The 21,772-nt window shown below is 29.3% G+C and overlaps 2 protein-coding genes across 4 annotated transcripts in view; one reads left to right on the top strand and one right to left on the bottom strand.

Annotated features, from left to right (window-relative positions):
- LOC111037087 (lachesin-like) overlaps positions 1–21,772 on the top strand; it is a 194,018-nt gene that overhangs the window by 125,876 nt on the left and 46,370 nt on the right. The gene's annotated exons all lie outside the window — the stretch shown is intronic.
- LOC111037077 (membrane-bound alkaline phosphatase-like) lies at positions 159–21,572 on the bottom strand. Its single transcript, XM_022319444.1, has 7 exons — positions 21,398–21,572; positions 17,306–17,359; positions 12,243–12,463; positions 8,306–8,677; positions 6,942–7,134; positions 6,007–6,456; positions 159–761 (listed from the first exon to the last, which is right to left on the bottom strand). Exons 1-7 carry the CDS (start codon positions 21,471–21,473, stop codon positions 466–468), a joined length of 1,662 nt encoding a protein of 553 aa, XP_022175136.1. The 5' UTR covers positions 21,474–21,572; the 3' UTR covers positions 159–465.

Raw genomic sequence — 21,772 nt, 5'->3', positions numbered from 1 at the left:
TATTATATTCTATACCCAAAGGCCAATGCGCAATAAGGTTATCGCGCACTCTTAGAATTTGAGCAAGGCCAAAGGTTAAACAATGTTCCTCGTTAATTTCGGACGCAATATAACGAATCGATTAGGAACATCATAAAAAATAAACAAATAAACCGTACTCTATCACGTGGAATCCGGAGGTGGCGTTTAATAATAAACATAAATAATTGTTTTCACCGGCGGAAAAAAAAATATAAAAACAAACACGAACCTTGTGAGGATGTATGGTTGGAACACATATTTTAATGTTTGAAAAATGTATTCCTTTCGCATCCTTTTTATGAATACATGTATAATGTATATAATAATAAATAAACTACGTGACGGGCAGAGACACGCGTATTATGTCATAGATATAAAAAAAAAAAATGTACAGAATAATATTATAAAAAATTGTAATCGAACGACGGTCGCTGCTCGTGTGGTCTACGAACAAACGTGTAGGACAACTAGCGTCGTCAACAGGGCGCTGGTGAGCACGGCCACAGGTGACGAGACGGCCGCTGTGCCAAGTCCAGCGGAAGTGAGCCGGGCCGGACCGCTGGCCACACCGGCAGCGGGTCCGATGCCGGCCGCGAATCCCATCGTCAGTGGTATCACGTTTTGTTCGTAGTTGCCGGTAAACAGGTGGGCCCAAGGGCCCCGGGCGAACACCATCACGTCGTCGCCCCCGTGGGTTTCGTCTTTTATCGGAACCAGATGTGGATACACCAGGAATTGACCTGAAAACGACGATGTATTAGTACATGACCTATATAGTCAGAGCTGCGGGTCATGATTTCCAATTCCACGGGCTTTCAAAATAAAAATTTCATTTGAAATCGGTATTGATTTCGATTTTTGAGTAAAGTCAGCAGCTTTTAACAATATTAAATTGATACAAAAACAAAAAATGTGTGTAATGTAACCATCCACTGCAGGTGAGACTGTTTTCTTCCAAAATACTGGTATGTGTTTTCCTCCAGGGAAAAAAAGAAACTTTCCAATTTTCATCAGACATTTTTTTTTAAACTAGAACCGTGTCTACTTTCTTCGAATACAATATAAGAATCATAAGTATTTGTTTTTAATATTAAATTTATTTATCATATGTATGCAATTATGGCGCATATTATTAATTGGTTATAGTGTTTATGTATGTATATAACACTCTTAATCCTTGCTCGACCCAGTCGCGTCTCGATAACTATCATTTTTTTGTCCCTTAAAGTGTTTTTAAGTTGTTTTTAAGGAACATCGATATAAGTAGAATCTATTTTTTTCCTTGAGATTCGAGTTATCGAAACTTGAATGTATTAAAATATCATTGAGTATAATATATACTTAATTAAGGTAATTTAGGTAATTAACAAATTGAACAGTTTTAATTTAATTAATATGTTATGCTTGCCCATACCTACATAAAAATATAAAGATCAATATCCTTGGCCAGAAAATTATATGTACCTATTGAAATGAATAAGGCGATGACTATTTATTATTTTGATAATCTAGGAAAACTATATCAGGAGGGGAATGCAGTATATCATTTTTGGAGGAAAAACCAGAATTTGTTAGTTTATAGCGTGCCATTGCTAACCCTTTTCACTTATTTATTTATCTTTTCCAAGTTTTTAGAAGATATTATGTATGTAAGCATGTAGTATACTATTATATATGTATAATGTTGATGGATTATTGGTAAAATATTATTATGATCTATAAGATAATGAGCAAATTAACTATCGATTAATTAGTATACATTCGTAAATAAAAAAACGTTTATAAACACTTCATTTTTTTAAATGTTTATTCAAGAAAACTTTTTAAGGTGAGAATTTTAAAATTTAAAATTTTGAAATTCTTGATTTAAACGATTTTGGATTTTTGATCTACTTTTTTAAATGATTTTAATTTAGAATCATCAAAATATTTTGTGTCACTAATATGGGTTTGAATTTTTAAAATCAATTTATTAATGATTTTATAGCCTAGCTCAGAGTTTATAGTAATACGCGCACTTTACCTACAGTATTGCTTGCACCAACAATAATATTGCATCCGTAAAACAGAACCACAATCGTTCTTCCGACTTATGCGAAAAGTCTTAAACTCGAAAAACCAAGTGAAACATACACGTCTTTAGAGTTTATGTATATTATACATAAATATCGAAAAAACCATGTGAAATAAAACTTTCTTTCTGCCCATCACATTTATAGGTGTGGAGTAAATATTATTTTTGAAAGAAATCATAATTCAAGAGCGGGTTTCCGATTTGGTGGAGAGAAATTACGTTTTTATTAGTGATTTTACAAACTCTGACTTTTGACGTCGATTTGAATTATTTTTACTTTTTGGTTTTAACAGACCCGCGAAGCTACCTAAACCTACAAATAACTTCAAATTGATTTCTAAATAAATTTTTTACTATTCAAATTACTGATTATAAAATCGTTCCTCAAACAACTGCGTTCAGATTGTATTAAAATTTTGATTCCATCTTATTTGGTTCAGCTCGATTATTTATAATTTTCACTTTGGAGATATAACTAGCTTACATTTTATTGTCGCTCGTTGTCAATGACACAGGATAGTATTGAAATGTCGCTGTCGCCGTGTGGGCCTTGCAATATTATATTTGAGTATTGCTTTCATCGACGATCTAATTAAAACTGTAGTGTTAGGTATGTATTTTAGAACTATTATTATGTAATATTATAACGTTGATAAGTATGTACATATCATAGTGATACTGTGTTTGAACAATACCTATTTCACAATATTGCGGTCTTCTTCAGAAGAAAATAAGATTTAAAAAAAAAAAGATTACTGAGCAATATTGCGTTTAGTCTAATTATAGACTATTAAATCCTATTGATAATTTCAACAAGTTTAACCATATAAAAGGTCATATTTTTTAAATCAATATAAATGATTTGATGTTTAGCATAAAAGATAGGAGGGAAGTAAGTACAGTATGTGTCGAGTAGTGCACCTCGTTGTTGAGTAAATCATCGATTTAAAGTTAGTGTTAAATTTGAATTCAAAGATAAACTATTACATACTAAAAATAATTCTGGCGAAGGCTACCTATATTAATATACTAATAAATATTATATTATATTATGACTACCTATATAAAAATCAAATTTCGGACAAGTTCCTAGTTTATTAGTTAGTTATGAGTGAGGTAATCAAGTTCCGTTCTAATGTAATTCGTTCATATAAATTTTAAATACTTACAACAATATATGTTTCTATTAAACAATAATAATGATAAAAAATAGTAATTGCATTTTTTTTAAAGACTTAAAATTATGTAAAAAAATAAATAATCAATAGGTAGTTTAAAATGTTAATAGTTTTTGAAATAATGATTACCTCAGGTTAAATGAATCCCCGGGTATATATAAATACGTAAATGTAAACGTGTACAACTATTTATAATTGTATATTGAACTTGAAAATAGCTAATACTTACAGTTTTTTTTTTACATTTTAAATCATTACAATAAGCTAAAACTGTAAATATATTACGCCATAAATAAATACAAAATCATACATTACAGCAAGACCGGTTGAAAATTCACAAACTTAAGAGGAAAACTTTCTTATGAATTGAAAGTTATAATATAACATTTGCAAGAGAGAAACATATCATATACAGTAGACACATCGAACAGAATACCTAAACAACTTTTTATTAACATACAAATGAATGAACAGCGTACCTATATGAACAATAATAAAGTCGTTTTTGAATACATCCGTTTAAATTTACGCTCCAAAGGAACCCAGACGTAAGTGAAATAGCTTTGCGATGTCTCAACTCAAATAACTTTCTATGGTTATTAGTCGAATCATTTTATCTAAGACTCAGTACACAACTTAAGAAAACAAACATAAAAAAATGAAAACAGATTCAGATATTATATAAAATGAACTATATGCATTTCTTCATTTAATTTTTAAATTATTTAAATGCAATTTATTATCGTTCAAAGTTCAAACTGAGTTTCCAAAAAAATAAATAAAAATTGTGTGATGAACTGAACACTATTTTAAAATTTCCACAGTACCTTACAAAATGTATCAAATTAATTGAATAAATAAATCACCCTGTAAAAATTATCTTACATAGGCGAAAAATACATTTTGAAATTTGAATGATACTTGTAATTTTAAATAAAATAAAATGATAAAACTCTCTTAATCCGCTCTGAAACCATAAAATAATATTACTTTCAATTGCAGATCTGGTACTTATGATACTATAATCCAACGATAAACGTTGTTTTCTCGGAAGATTACTGCGGTACTATAATATAGCTTAGGTAATAGGTATAATAATAATATTAGTTAATAATACTTGTTAATCGTTAATTTTTTTTCGTTACCTATTGTATTTACTAACATACGAAATACATGTATGCTATACCTACTGTCTATTGAAATGTAAGAAAAACACTTGTCAACCAACTTTATTTTTATCAAAAAATGTATGTTGCTTTTATTTTCATATTAAATTGTAAATATACGAATATAACCTCGGAGTACGCAAGTATAGAGTAAATTATTTTAGTAAAAATTATTGTTTGAAATAATGTTTTGTGAGTTTCTCTGGGTCCCCTCAATGAGTTGTTCAAGTAGTTGACGTATTAAATTATTAGACATTTATGATAAATCATATAATACGAGTACACAAAAACAGGTCTGAGTGGTCTGTTATTCGTTTTCGAATAACATCAAAACAAACAAAATCGTTTCTGCTAAACTGGTTTTTTCCTATTAAATATTCCTGAGTATTTTTTATAGTTGATTACCTACTAAAATTCCGAATTAGATATATCTTTCTACTAGGAAGAAGTATCAACTCTTGAATTCAAAGATTTCGCTGAATTTGTACTCAAAAGTTGAAGCACAGAAACAAAACGCATCTTTAAAACCAATACATTCATCGCTCCAATAAGAATCTAAAATAGTTAATGCGTGATAAATTATAAAATATTAACCTAAAATATATTACTATTTGTTTCGTGGTACATCTTATAAAATATAATATTTAGATAATACCATGGTACCTAGTAACTCGTAAGTTAATACTTTCCATTTATACAACTACGAAATGCATATTAATTAGTGAATGTTTCATAAATTTCTCCATAACAGATTAGAATTGTATTACCTAAATCCTTTTGAAAATGAAATATTCGATACACTTAAAAGTATTTGTTTTAAACACGATTGAAAATAATTCTATTATTGACCGTTATTTTATACTTTGTACATTGTTTTAAATATTTTGAGCATGTTCCTACATTTTTAAAATTATTATATAAATAGTTTTTATTTAAAAACAGCAATTTCATTATTACAAATTCAGGAAATAAATTAACTTATATGGAGAATTACATTTACATTTATAGTAATAATTATGCTTAGCATTTATATTGCATGTGTAATGTGTTATCGAATATTTTTCTTCAAATAACATTTTGATCAGCGAAAAATATAACTCCATCGTAATGCCAAAGAAGTACAACATGCGAGTAATCGTATCTATAATCCAGCCATTTGCTGTGTATTGAATAAACTTTCAAAAGTAAAAGTAAAATTCTATTGTAACGTTTATTTCGGCAGTAAAAAAAACACGCCATTAGCCTTGCAAAATATATTTCGCAAATGTTTTAGTGCGTTATCCATAATGTAATGTATGTGCGTCGATGGCATATGCATATTATATGATAAAATATCAATGGCGTGTCACCATGCAGTTTTTGTGTACAAGATGACAAAATATTTTAGTAATATCATTTAGGCCCATTGTCATTCTCGGCCGTGGCCTTAGACGACGACAGTGGGCTCGGAAACGAAAACAATATTACCATAATTACGATAATAATGTAACGAACACTGCGATGACGATTTACGATATGTCTTATCCGATTAGCCAGTGTATGGAGATAACTATTTTATAAAAATTACTTGTGTCGACTTGGGACAAATCCTGACGGGCGCAATTCACGTCGGGCTGTTGATTTGGCGGACCATTGGCGTAGCTCAGTGTAGTGTACGGCAATTTGTCGATCCCAAGAGACCCCGAAAGGCTCAAAATATCGTTACCCCTAACAGGGTAACCTGCCATTGTCATGGTATGTGAGTGATCGGACGTGACGACAATCAGTGTGTCGTCTTCGCTGGTCATGTCAACAGCCTGTTGGACGGCTTTAGAGAACTCCACCGTCTCGTCCAGTGCTAACCTGGCAACGGTTTGATGATGGGCACCATCGATAAGACCACCCTCGACGAACAGGAAGAATCCATTTTCTTCTTTTTTCAAAATTTCTATAGCTGTTCTAGTCATTTCTGCCAAAGTGGGTTGTATACTAGCGTCCGCTTTCAAATGATATTTCATATGCGAGCTCTCGAAAAGGCCTAAAATGTAGAAATGCGTATCATTAAAGTATCATAGTAAATATTAACATAAAATCATATCACTTTGGTTATTTGTATGGAATTTAAAAATGTCTGATTAGTTTTTATAATTTCAAGCTGAACTGTTTGAAAAGCTCTGGCCGAAATAATGAAATATTAATACTTTTAAGACTTATAAACTTTAAGAGGCTTCATAATGCCATGTATAACATATTTTTTTACGAAATTGATTTTTATTTTACTTGATGGACTTTAATTGAAGACAAATTGTTCACCTTCACCCCACATCTAAAAACACGGAGTCCTTCCCGTCAAAGGATGACAAAAAGAAAATTTAAACGGTTAAAAAAAATACTTTACAAAATATTTTATAATACTTTTTTCCATTTGTTTTGGATTAACAGCGCATGAAATATTTAATACATCAATTCATTTATATATACATATATTACAATAAACAAGAAATATTATTCATATCTGCTTACCCAATAAATAGTCGGTCTTAGAAGGGTCAACGTTTAATAGTTGTTCCCTGTTTTCAACGTATGCTGATTTATCATTTCCGAAACGTTCCGTCTTATCTTTCTTCCAAAATTCTACGAGATCCATATCCATTCTTGATCCTTTCTGATTTGTGTCATTAAGAAAAAACTTTTTGCGACCCCCACCAAGTATCACCTGAAAATCAATAATTCATTTATAACCATTTTTTTTTTTTTTTAATCATTTATACTTTCAAGAATTAATTCATATAACTATTAACAAAAGTACAATATAGATATCTATGTGGGTATCTATGTATCTTTTTTTTTTATCCTAATAATTAAGAAATTAAAATACAATCAATTAATTAGTAAATACCTATAACTTTTAAATTAAAAATACTGTTTATTATAATATAACAATATAATATTTTATAAATATCAACAAAATATATTATATTATATTTTTATATCAATATAGAAGAATAAAAATTAACAATATAAGGTTTAATCAAATTCTATAATATATTAAATCACACTAATAAAATCTTAAAAATATTATTTTGCCCCATAGAAAATCTCGGGATATTCAAAATCTTAATAATTTTCATATACCTAACATCAAATAATACTAATTAGTAATTAATAAAAAAAATGTATTGTATGTAATTTAATATTATAACTACAAAAAAAAATAATTCAACAAGACTTTTTAAAAAAAAAAAACGATATTAAGTTTTTCTTACTTGTAATCTGAACTCAGCGTTAAAGCAAAAGAGGAAAACAAGACCACAATTAATAATATATTAATCGCAACGTGAGGTAATCATTCTGATCAATATTACAAAATAACACGTCCGGGGCTATGAAATGACGAGTGACGACTGTAATACACAATATCAAGGACTGGGCAGGATGTGTTATCCGTTTGTCAGTGAAAAATCGGTTTAGTGGTCATCAAATTACCACAGTAAGTGGCTGGCAGAAATATCACACAGTGGTACACTACACTACATGGTCGAGAATAATAATTTTGTATTGAATTTAAATTTCATAGTCAATAGTAATTTAAAATAAAATATATGACTTTTTTATTTATTCAATTTTATTCCAATTTTGTCCAAGTCAAAAATGAATAATTTAATTGTATACCTGCGTCATATAAAAACAAAACAGTAGAACTCAGCAGTACCCTCAATAACTATCAATTCTGACATGGGTCGCAGAAAATTATAATCACCAAAATTGGTCGAGAGTTAAAATTTAAACAAAAGTCAAACAATGTGCTTACACGTAGATACACTAAGGTTCCTGAAAAACAAAAATCAGCGCATCAGTACCACGACAACCATGGTATATGTACTCACCTTTATGTCTATCCCAGGGCTTCTGGTAATCAGCTGTTTGGCGATGTCCTCGCACTGCGTCACGTCCGTCAGGTTTGCCGCCTCCGCTAGATCGACGTCCGACTCCCAGTCCCGATGAGCCGTGTGCGCGAACGCCCCGGCCGGGGACGCGTGTGTTACCCGGGTAGTGGTTACCAGTCCGACGGCTTTTCCAGCGGCCATCGACCAATCGACTATTGACTCTGTCTGGTTGCCGGGTGCCACCGACCCCGGACAGTCGTACAGCTTCACCGAGGCCGATACCCCGATCGTCTCGTAGTTGGTTTTTACGCCCGTCAGGTAAGCGGTGGCTGTGCATGCCGAGTCTGCCACTTGTTTGTCCACGCAGTAAGTCTGAAATAATAAGTGACACGATAAAGGATTAGGTGGGTCGCCCGAGACTGCACTTGTTACACCACCACGTCGAGATTTCGATGACCGATATCTAACAAAAGAGTTCCTGCGAGTAGAGAGTCTCCACAGTCTCCGGAAATAGTTTTGAGGCAGCAAAAATAGTTCCACAAAAATATAAAAGATACACTCTCCAAGTAAGCAAAATAAAATGAAACAATTCCCAAATTGCACATTCTGTATGGTATTAGTTTTAACAATAACAGTGATACCGTTTAACCGACGATTTATGATTATTTTTCTGACGTAAACCCTACATTCATTTGTCAAATTAACGTTATTTTATAGTAGTTAAGTACCATACAATGCTATTCCTCATGTTCAATACTTTTCAAAATATCAACATTTTTAGGGGAGCAAGACTATTGCTTTAAAGTAGCAAATATACCCTTATATATATATCTGTGGGTGACTCCAGTGCGTCTATGATAAAATCGCGTTACTATATTTTGCTTTAGTCGTGCAAGGAATAAAAATAGGATAGCAACGTTGTGTGCGTAGGATTATAATATTAACCCTGTTTTCTACCGCCTCTACTCACGAACGAATACATTTGTTGACAAAATAATTCAATAGCTACGTGCGTATATAGCTAGTCATCCTGAGTAAATATTTTTTATTTGTAAGTAGGTATTGAAAGTTGAGACAATATGAGTAAAGAGGCAAACAGTACACCGCTGTATAAATGGTCCTCAACTTTACTAATGTAAACCATAAACGCATATTGATAAAAATATCTTAACAACATTTTAAGAAAAATATTTCACTTTAGATAATGATGATACTTAAAAATATATATCGCCATTAAAAATCAAAAAGTTGATAATTTTAATAATTTTACGTAGGCACATACAGTATATATAAGTGCATATTATGTATGACGTATGTATAATAAGTTCGTACGTCAATAGTGGTTACTTGAAAAAGAAGCATGAGACTTAGGTCAAGATTAAAAGGTAAAAGGACATAATTTATTAAAACAAAAGGTTTTCAATAAGTTAACGGGTATGTAGGTCTTATGTTTATGGGTAGATTGTGGTAGTTTTTTAGTCTAAAGAAACAGTGTTTTAAAAAAGTGCCGCTTCATCCTCAATTGATTTAATGCTAAGGTCATTGTGAAAGTTTCGTTGGGCACAAAGGGTGTAGAGTTTATTATTTTTGTAGAATGGTATATTTTGAAATACTTTTTTAAATACTAATTTTATTTAAGTTTGATTATTAGGAAATACCCCATAACTGTATCCCTTATGCCCATATTTATTTAAGCCCTAATCCTTTTTGTCTTCACTTAATATTTTTATTTCAGGTTTATCCCCTATCAAAGTTAAACCCTAAATACTTGGCCAAAAAAGTGAAAGAATAGGTAAATTATTTAATGTTCTAGAACACCGTGTCTTAAAGTGAAGGTTCTGTAACCAAACCTAAACTATTCACACAAGACGGATTTGTTATAGTATAATTTAATTCACCACTCATCGTACCATTCTGACAAATACGATAAAATATATTACATTTCAATATTGAACAGATTACATTTTTAGTTTAACCTTTGTTGAACGCATTTTTATTTAATTATAAAATTATTTAAGCAACATTTTATTTCATTTATAAGTTGTTTTTTTTTTTTTTTTTTTTTTTTTCGTTTGAACCGACAGCAGAGGAGGATCTGTGTGAACACTACTACTCTTTCATTTATAAGTTACCACAACTACAAATGTACGACCTTCTAAATATGTAACCACCATTTTTGACATATTTTGATTATTCCCTATTTCCGTACAACAGCTTATAAAAATATAATTCATGTTTATTCTAAATTATATTTATATGTTTATGAATTCGGTAATCTTGACTACATTTCTTGTACTGATATTGAATATAATTTGTGATTTCGATTTATTAATATACCTTGTTTAATCAAATACCTAACAATGAACACAGTACCTATTCATATTATGTTTATTGAAAAAATTTAACAGAAATGATAATAATGATTATAAATTTATAACCAATACACATATTTGATTTTGATTTTTACGTTTTAATTACCCTTATAAGTTATAACTGAAATATTTATCACCAGCTGTATTGTTTATTATTTATTTAGGATTCTCCTTCCCATAACGCACTGTTTTTGACAGCTGTCATCCCAGTCACCGCACATTTAATTATGCATTATACCTTTGCACTTTGACCACATTTTTCTTAGGTCTCTAATAATTAACACCATTACCCTTGTCATCAACACTGACAAAATTGTCAGATAACGTATTTATCAACAATTTAAATTAAATTACCATTGAAAATAGTGAACAAAAATAAAGGTTAGGTGATGATAATGTTTATTTTAATAATATTTCAAAGCCATGATAAATATTATCTATTTGGTCTATAACATTTTAAAATTATTCTCTTAAAAATCTTTATTTTTCATGAAATGGTTTGCATTTCGATTGTTTTTTAAAATATCATAGTATAGTTTTGAACCTTTTATGTTTTGTGTATTAATTAAGTAACTATAGATATATATTGCTTTAAATGTATCATAAGTGATTTAAAGATACTTTACAAACACCTTTCAGTTATTTTTATGCTCCATGTTATAGTATATTATATTAAACGTATTTAGAACCATTAATTTCAAATATAACATTATTTTTTTTAAATACAACAAATTAATATCCTCTGAAGTATCTACTTATAGTATTGAAGTTATAAAATAACGTACTAGAATATAATATAGTTGCAAGAACAGTTCATCACTTATAATTATATACCTATACACTACATTATATACTAACATTACACTTTTTTAATTAAAATGTATGTAAAGATCAAATCTGCTGAGCTAAACCAGACTTATCCCATCTTAGCCTAACATATTTCATATCTTTAAGATGTATCCAATAGTATTATTATTCATTTTTATAAAATATCCCAATAATAAAATGTATTAGTTTTAATTCATTAACTAGGTGCCTATTCAAAGTGATTACAACTGATAAAACAAACACCAATAGTTATTCATTAAAATAAATATTTAACCGGATGAAACCTTTTTTATTTATTTTATTTGAAGTTTTCAATAGGTACAATACTACAATTAAAAACAGACAAACATTTTCAAGTATGATATTTAACTTTGAAGTATCAATAATTATTGTTCAATTGAAAATATACGTACTTAGCGTATATATAATGGAATTGGCCTAACTGAAATGTGTTTAAAATATAGTGCCATTGGCCATTGCTGATTGAATTTGTTAGCTGGCATAATAATAAACATATTTTGTATCTAGGTTTACTAATTGAACGTAATAGGTACAATATCCTAGGTATGTCGTAATTTGTAATAATATAGTTCACATTAATCTAATATTTATAAAAATGTTTAAGCAATTAAATATTATAACGATGACATAATGGTTTTAAAAATTAAATTTTAGTGGTGATATCGTGAAACAAATATGTTCGAATTTCATATTTATTTAGTTTATTTTAATATCACCTTTGACATGCCGACAAATGGGAATTTCTCGAAGCTCAAGTACTCATTCTCGCCGGAACGTTTTTCCATTTGACCTTTGTAGATACGCGATGCCGTCAACGTCGTCAACGACATACCGTCACCCAGGAACATGATTATATTTTTGGCGACGCCTCTTTTATTCACGTACTTGACTTTCTCGGTCACCTTCTCCTTACCGTTTTCGATCCAGTACTGTCTGTCTGCGGGGAAAAAAAATCCAAACTGTTATTATTTTATTTTTGTCTTTACATACATATATACAATATTATACATTTATACATGTATATTCCGTGAAATAACAATTCACTCGAGACTTAAGTCCGACTTTAACGAGTGCCGGTTTTTTACAATGGCGAACGTGAGTGAATTTCTTTCAGATGATCAGCTTTGCTGAAAGTCGAGAGTAATATGTAATGTGTTTATGCCCTGAATATTTTAAATTATTTTAAAAAGGAAATCCAGTAGACAAAATAGATTCTATAAAGAATATCGATAGTAACAACTAAAAAGCTTAAGTTGAAATATGATGAGGTGCCTAACTGAATTGTACATTCGTACTGTAAGCTGTATACTAAGTACATGTATATTGTATTATGTATATTGTATAACGATAAAAAAAAAATCGAACGTTCAAAAATAGATAACTCATTTCAGCAGAAAATAAAAATAAAAACTGGCAACAAATTCCAAACAAGGTACTCCTCTTTTTTATCCTAAATTCTATAAAAAAAATAAGTTAATAATAATGAAACATAGATCTTCTCTATAATTTTTTTTTGGATACAAATTAAAAAAATTATAGGGTAGTGAGCCAGTTAGAACTTAAGGCACATTTATTTTATGTGTAAACATATCTAAACACTTTTCGTTTAAAAAATGTTGTATTACAATGTTAAAAAATCGATATTTAATTTTTTTTTTTTATAATCCATATTTCTAATAATTATAATAGTATTTAATATGTAATCACTACTCAATGAGTAATGACAATCGTTTAAATTATATAAACAAAAAACAATGGATTTCTTTAAGCCAAAAAAAATGCGTATGCGGGCCACATTATAAAAGCATATATTGGTTGAAAAAATAATTTTAAAACGCTCAACAAGTCTCAATGAATCCATTGATCATTTTTTATTGAAATCGGACAGTTAATTGTTGAGGGTATCCAATACATCTTAAGTCATGATTTAAACTTATTTATTAATTATTTATCGAGGCATTTAAAATACACAGTTCAAAAATTGATATTTGTGCACTTATTCGTAATTTTTATTTTGATGTTTGTCTTAACATTCAGGGTGAATTATCGAATACATTAATAAATATGATATAATATGATACATAATCGATGATAATTTTCACATTCATTACCTAAAAAAGTACCTAAAACTTAATATTTTCCTAACATATAGTTTGAAATGAATTATTACAAAAAAAATTTTGAAAAAATGCATATTTTATTTTACTTTTTGTATCGTTATTATTTTTTTAAGTTTTTACTTTATTGAATAACAATGTACATTCTAAATTTCATACTTGAATATTTTTTTCAGAATTTTGATGTATAAGCATTGCATTTTTAACAATGTAAATACCTAATTAGTTATAACTTATAACGAGTCATAAGTATTTAAAGTTTTAAGAGCGGAATAGTATACAAAAAATTTTCGGGATACCCTTGCAGTGCCACTCTACTCCAATCCACTCATAAAAACTTCAAATACTTATAACTAATTAGCAACTCGTTCAAAATTTGAATCAACATTTTCAGAAAAGTATTAAACAACCTTTTTTTGTTTCGATATATGTAATTAAAAAGCAGACAATTGACACTTTGCTGTACCATTAGGTGTCCACAGAATCAATGAAATGGATGTGTTAAATTTGAATTTAATAATTATTGTATAAGAAAAACGATTCAGAGCTAACATGGTCTATCAACCTATAATATTACTAAGTCAACCTAATGATATCTTGATTTAAGTAATTTATTTTATTATTAGGTATTAATGCTACAAAGTAAGTTAAATTCATTTTCATCAAAAAAATTGCATTTGAAAATGTTATTGTGTGCTTACTGTATACAATATAATAATATGCTCCTGAGTACACACAAAAAATGCTTTTAAATTACAACGAAACAACTAAAATCATTTTTCCTTATTTTAATATAAATTTCATCCAAATTTGAACTTAAAATGTCTGAACAAAATAACTGTGCTTTGTAGAATTTTTAGATTTTTTTGATTACAGTAAGTATAAACTATTTATGACAACACTGGTTTTAAATTTTCAATCCTTAGCTATAAAAATTGAACATTTCATCATTTTTTAAATACAAAATACCTAATTTGAACATTTGTGTGAATTTGATAAATGATTTCAAAATTTGAAATTTAAATACTTATTTAAAAAAAATCTTCCTAATGCATCTTTAATATTTATTAACTGCTATTATAAAAATGTATAAAGAACTTTGTATTACATTTTCAAGTTTTTAGACCCAACGAATAAAATTGTTATGACACTTATAGAACAAAAACTAAAAAAACTTCAAATTTCAAATGTCTATAAATAACTCAAAATAGTTGTAATATTTTGAAAATGTTATGGTGCATAGGATTTACATTGAAGTTATCCTAAGTAACAAAATCAATGTTTTTCCAAAAACTGGTTTTGAAAAAATATCTAAGTTTTTCCTTAATTTTTTGTTCATTTTTCCTGACACTTTTGGAAACTAATGGAATTTTTTACTTTTAACACTTCCCCCTCCCACCCTCTCTTCGAGGAAAAATTGTATTCACTTTCTTACCAAAAAAGATGCAATCGAAGAAAATTGAAGCATTTTTAATCTCCTAAAAGTAGAATAGATGACAAACACTTATAAAAAAAAAACACACATATCGTTGTAAAATCAATACATTCATCGCTAGGATCACAATCTAAAACGCACGCTATCAAACAATGAAAAAAATTTTTTTTTTTCAATTACGAAAGACCTTAGTAATATGATAAGCGTGACTGTAAAAAATGTCATCTCATATAAATCCATATGTATAAAAATATAAAATTATATTATTTAAGTTGCTTCTTTTTGATTTCTCGGTTATTATTTTTCTGTTTCGTTGCTGGATGGAAGTAAGTAGGTGCTTCCAATAGGCCGTGTTCCTCGCGGAGTTATTAGCTTATTTAAATATAATAAATTAGTACTAATATTTAATAACTTATAGATAAGTTGTATGAAGGTTTAATAATTTAAAAGCATTAAATATTAAGTCAGACGTCAGAGCACTATTAGTTAACTCTCTCTCTCTCTGACCCAAGCGCAACATACCAAATTTGTATTTAACAAAACCAACCTTGCGTTGTAAGCTTTAGTGTTAAGGTGGATCAACTTATTATCAAACTTTGAGTTAAGAACACTGAGTTAGTACGTTGGCTTTTTCACGGTATATTAAAGTTGGATATGAACATTTCCAAATCGTAATATTGTACGTACTCGGAACTTGCATGAAAATTGAAAGATCTTTAAAAAGAAAATGCCGACTTACATACACAGATAATGTTCTTAACACAAATGTTGATGGTAATTCGATTCACTATAATATTAAAACTCACAAAACGAGATTGGCGCTGGTGAACTCAAGTTTGTTATGTTGCGCGCAGATCGGAGAGAAAGAAAACAAACAACAAATAGTGCTCTTACATGCTCTTAGGAAAAAAAATTAACTTGAAGTGCATAGTATACAAATATTATATTATTATATTTGTTATATAATATTACAAGCTTTTAAATAAACTTCTTCTTAACCATAAATAAATTATTTTACCTCTTGACCTATTACCGCTTGTAATGCTATGTTAATTTATAAATCAGTAGGTTACATAAAATCATACCGAATGACCTATAAGAACATTTGTAATCTCTTGACATTACATTTTCTAGTTATACAAAACGTTAATACTGCTATCAACATATGTGTATATTACATACATTGTTATTTTTATTATTCATATGCCATGAATAGATCTAAAAAATGAAAGCTACTAATAAAAATACTAACATTTTTACAATTCTTAAATTAATATTTTACTAAGACAATGGGTAATTACTTTTTAGTAAACTTTTTTATCTCAATTTTAGAAGAGTTGCAATTTAGAAACCAAATGTTTGACCGGGTAAACTACAAATTGGACATTATCAATGAAACATGGATTTAAAATTGAAAATCGGGGAACTCAATCTGCTGTATACTAGGTTCTAAATATCTAGCGTGCGTACTTCGCCATTAAGTCACTGCTATAGTTTATGTGTTAAATCATTTGACTTAAATTGTAATTTAATAATAAATAATTTTATATAAAAAACAAATTTTTGAACGGAGACGGTTTGTCATTATTGCTAATTAGTAATTTATTTAATTTTTACGAATACTAAATGACATTTATGAAAAAAAATCAACATTATTTTAAAACCTTTACATTAATTGCTCTGCTCAGAATCTAAAATCAAATCTTTTTTATGTCTATACATCCTATAGGCTTGCCTTTAGTTACACATTTTTCAACCTAAAATATTTTGTGATTAATGCTAAACAACTATTTTAAAATAGACACTAGAAATACCATACAATTGATAAATATTCAGAATATAGTAATTTAATTTGAATTAATTGTATAATGTTTAAATGGGTACCTTTCAAATTAAACATCTTTTAATTTATAATTTAAAAAAATGTATATAATATAAAATTGATTTAACAATACTATTATATTACAATACGTGGAGCAGACTAAAAAAATGTATCCAATTATAGTTTTGAGTTATGGGTATCTGAATGTGTTCGTTTCAACGAAAGTAGAAGTTAAAAACTAATATATATTACACATTATACTCACACATACGCATACATATATATTTAACAACCGTCAAAACCATTCGATGGCAAACAAATATCACAATATTAATTAAAAATGAATGGATAATGATTCAAGCATATAGTTGTCGTTAACAACAATAATAATAATAATTAATTTACCTTGTTCCGTGTACACTTTAGAGTCGGCTTCGTGAGAGCAGCAAACATTACGACCTGAAAACGAATAACAGAAATATAATAATAATAATAATAATTACATAAGTAATATAGAACAATCATCGCGACACAGCATACAACAATAATACGCATAATATAATATTATAGTGTGGTAGTTTTGAAGACGTGTTATGCGAGAAAATACCGCGAATGACTGGATTTTGCGGTCGGTGGCAGCGGTTAAAGTTTGCGCCGCTGGCAGTTTATTATCATCTAAACTTTTAGGTTTCTTTGTGTGTATTTATTTTTTTATTTTTCCAAGACACGCCGGTGTGTGCGTTTTGCCGAAAAACCCTGGACGATTTATTGCGTGACATTTAGACCGCGTTTTTTTCCCCCTAACACCGACACACCGTTCGCCCCCTTTACACTATATACTACCTATCGTCGTTTTCTTTCACTTAATCTGTGGAAATTACTTTGTTCTCGAGTAAGTCGTTCGTTTCAATTTAGAAAATTTCTACAAATGAGCCACCGTCGTCGTCGCCGACAGAACTAACAATATTTTCACCTCGCGCGTGTTCCCTCGTCAAAGAAGTCACCCGTCGCAGTTTCCCAGTAAGTATCTCATTCGCGGTGCATATAATATTATCGTCTCTCTACTTGGCAGATACACGACGTGCCATAGATGGGGCTTATTACCAAGATCAGTGCATGGTGTTAAATGACGTACAATGTATACATGCTTAGATTGGATGTTGTCAGTGACGACTTTTTAAATCGGTATACTGTTGATTTGGGCGTTAATGTTATCCACTAAAATCTCATTCAAATAATAATTTCTAATGAAGGTAAAAAGTAAGAGTAGTAATAATTGGTATGTAATGTAACCCAGATTAAAATGTTGACGATAGATCTTGGATATGCATGCCCGCGGTTTAAGACATTTAGAGATAGCCAAATTTTTCTCGATGGCCCCTCAAAGAGAATAAAAACACTTTAATATTATATTTTATTATAAGTAGGCAGTTAAATCAATTAGAGTTTGTATTTAGTTAAAACAATTTCATTAAAACCTCTTTATTAATTTATGGATAACTATACCTACCTAATGACGGTGTTCGTATGTAATAACTAGAAATTGCATGAATTAGGTAACTAGTTCAAGTATAATTAATTTTTTCCCAATAATAGCCAATAGGCGCTAATTATATATTATTATGTAATATCAAAAATTAAAAAGCCAATAGGGCCACTAATTTGGTTCTCTGCTTTCTTTTTTCCAACCCCCTTAATCCGGACATGTAGATGGGCTTTACTCTGATGAGTTTTAAGTTTATCAAAAGCGTGGATTAGGTAGAGTCATGCTACACTGTATTGCTCCCTTGAGAATATTGACTGAATACAGTCCCTTTGCAGTTTACTGTATTTTTGATGAACACTCTAGAACGATATTGTAACAAGAGCTATATTATGTCTTATTATATCGATTAATAATTAAAATAGATAGGTATGCAAAATATATTTTTTAGTTTTTAATCAGGTGTAAATTATTAATTTAAATTAACCTCGAATACCGGTGTTTTTTTATAGAAAATCTATTTTTCGCTCATTAATTAATCGATTTTTCGAATGAGGATTATCTACCTATTTGAACCTACCAGCATTTAGCTGCATAATAATAGATTTAAGTAACGTGTATGAACCAGACGAAAGTTCCGACACAAAAATTTGTAGCGATTTTATTGACGCATATAAAACATAATCGTACGTAAGTCTGAAATCTCTGGAATCAGGGCTGCAGGTGTCACGCGATGCTTCATAGTGTATAATAATTTATTAATCAGTATTATCCGAGCCACCGTGTTTCACGAGCTTCATTCTCGGTCACTGGAATTCGGTTCTATTGTGTAAACATAAAATATATAAATAATAACGTGACTACTGACTGGACATCGTGGTCGTGTTTTCAACCACCCCAATACACACGTCATGTTTTCGGGTGTAGGTTGCCGGAAAAACAAGTCACTATATTATTATTATATACCTATATGGTATACGGTACATAACATCGTCATCGTTATTATTCCATGTCCACGAAGTTTACAATAGCAAAATAAGAATTTGTACTGCCGATGTTGGACAGTCAATTTTCAAGGACATATACTATTCTTCTTGGAGTAATTATTTTAGTATTATTAAATAATTGTTATTTGCTATAACAAGCCATTTCGAATGTCAGTACACGTACTTACATTAACTAGGCTGTCTAAATATTACATATTTTTTAGTACAAATTTAGAGTTTTAAAATTATATATAATACTTGTCTCGTATGACGTTCTATTGGTTACTAAGCTATAAGCTTATAACATACCCTTTGTAAGTATATGTACTAATTATTAATCTTGCCTATTCGCTATGTTCCATAATTTTAGATTTTGAGCGGAGTGATAAATGTAGGTATTTATTTTACAATGATGCGTGTTTTTTGTGCCTGTCTTCAATTTTTTATATTTCATAAATATTCGATCACAGGCATAATAATTAATTTATACCTGATAAGTCTATACCAATAAGGCAATAAAAAAATATGTACTTACACAAGATTTAGTTTTAGTATATTACAAGTAGGTAAAGAATGTTAATATAAAATAGGACTCTATAGTGTAATGTTGAAAAAAAGTCGGAAAAAAATCAAAAATAAAACAGTGAGTATTAATTTTCGGCAAAGTTTTAAACCATCATGTGATTTCCCTCGAGTATTAAGTATGTTATTTACGGTCGTATTTTTTTCCCGCAGACGAATGATATTCAAAGGACATAATAATTTCATTATTTTTCCCCATTTTATACGAAGTTCCGAAAACTTGGAAGACGCTATAAAGAATATGTGATACATGTAGTCGACTCACGTTAGAGTTAAATAAAAAAAACTAAGGATAGAGTGCATAATGCGATTTATAGTGCCTTTACCTTTGTAACGATCAAGTTGATTGCATTACGAGCAAAACCTTAAAAAAAATCATCCAGCAACTTAATGTGTTTGTTTTAGCACCTTCGTAGAATGATATCAGAATTTCATAAATATTTGAAATTCAACGTTTACTATTACGTACATTTTAATAAGTATTTTTCTAGGATATTGATAATGGTTTTTTGTGGACACTTTTTAAAATAATAAAAAACACCAACACCGATAATAATCATCTTTATTATCAGGAATCTTAATTTAATAATACTTAGCTAAAGAAATCGTTTATAGATTTTTGTAGTTGTAGAGATTAAAAACAGCTAAATATAATGTTGAAGGATTAATATCAATAAATGCAGTTTTGATTGCGCCAAAACTAGCATACCGAATGTAGCGACTAATGATTGACGTTTGCTTTTAAAGTTTCAACAATTATATAGGTAATATTTTTTTTCAGTGATTTTAGGGGTGATTTAAAACACAAAAAATAAAAAACTTAATATGTTTACTATGTATTTGTTTTTGTTTTTATTTGCATACTTAACAACAATTACAGAATTTATTATTAAAAAGTATTTACTTCAAGAAAAAAACTACAAACATGCAACATAATTTTAAATTTTATATTTATTTAAAATAATTTACTAATTATTTTTATAATATTTGTATTGAATACAAATTTGAAATCAAAGCTAATAGTGGCTGTGACACATGTTATTACATACAACGTGCAGTAGTAAAATTTATAAGCGATAAAAACTCCGATAACATTTAACAACGAAATGCATATTTCGCACCTAATTGAACGATGAAGTAAATTGAAACCTAGTATGCTAAAAGTATTAGTATATTTAAAAACATGGTCAATTTCTCACAGTTTTAAAAATGTCCTACGAGAGTAGTTAAAACTTTAGTTCTTATCATACGTGTAAAAGTTTGTGGTAAGTAACTTCAAGTCAGCAGTCGTTACAAAGTTTTTGTAATCCCCAGTTGTTAGTATGTACCTAACCTAACCTATGTTAGCTGGTTAAAATAGTCGTTACACGATGGAAAAAAGCTTCTATTTGGATTTCTAATAATCGTAGAATACGTATACAACAAAATACAATAATCGTGACTTACTGTTGTACGTTATGACGAAGCACAAACAGCACGCAAACGCGATCCAAGTCGCACCCAGCGAACCGCTGTCCATCATGATTGAGAAGCAGAGTACAGGACCGCGGACCGACGAATACTAACATGCTTGTGTAGCCTAGATTTATACCACTATACCTGCCTACTACAGCAGTAGTTTTATAATATTATACACAGTAATCGCCAACGAACCGGTTTTGATTTCGCTCAGTTCAAACACTACGATCATTATGTGAAAAAAAAACAACGATTATCAACTTTAATTTGTACTAGGAGTACATAGAGTACACAAACATAATAATATCTGTGTACTGATAAAAAAAATAAAATATGCTGATAATAATAATTTATTCATCTGAT

The sequence above is a fragment of the Myzus persicae genome, unplaced genomic scaffold, assembly GCF_001856785.1.
Source record: "Myzus persicae strain clone G006 unplaced genomic scaffold, MPER_G0061.0, whole genome shotgun sequence".
NCBI lineage: Eukaryota > Metazoa > Arthropoda > Insecta > Hemiptera > Aphididae > Myzus > Myzus persicae.
This window is presented reverse-complemented; position numbering and strand designations above follow the sequence as displayed.

Excerpts from the sequence above, each read along its gene's own strand:
- LOC111037077 (XM_022319444.1), bottom strand. The coding sequence starts at position 21,473 with ATGATGGACAGCGGTTCGCTGGGTGCGACTTGGATCGCGTTTGCGTGC. Across the intron at positions 17,360-21,397 it reads CTTCGTCATAACGTACAACA|GTCGTAATGTTTGCTGCTCT; the intron begins GTAAGTCACGAT and ends ATTCGTTTTCAG. Across the intron at positions 12,464-17,305 it reads TAAAGTGTACACGGAACAAG|ACAGACAGTACTGGATCGAA; the intron begins GTAAATTAATTA and ends TTTTCCCCGCAG.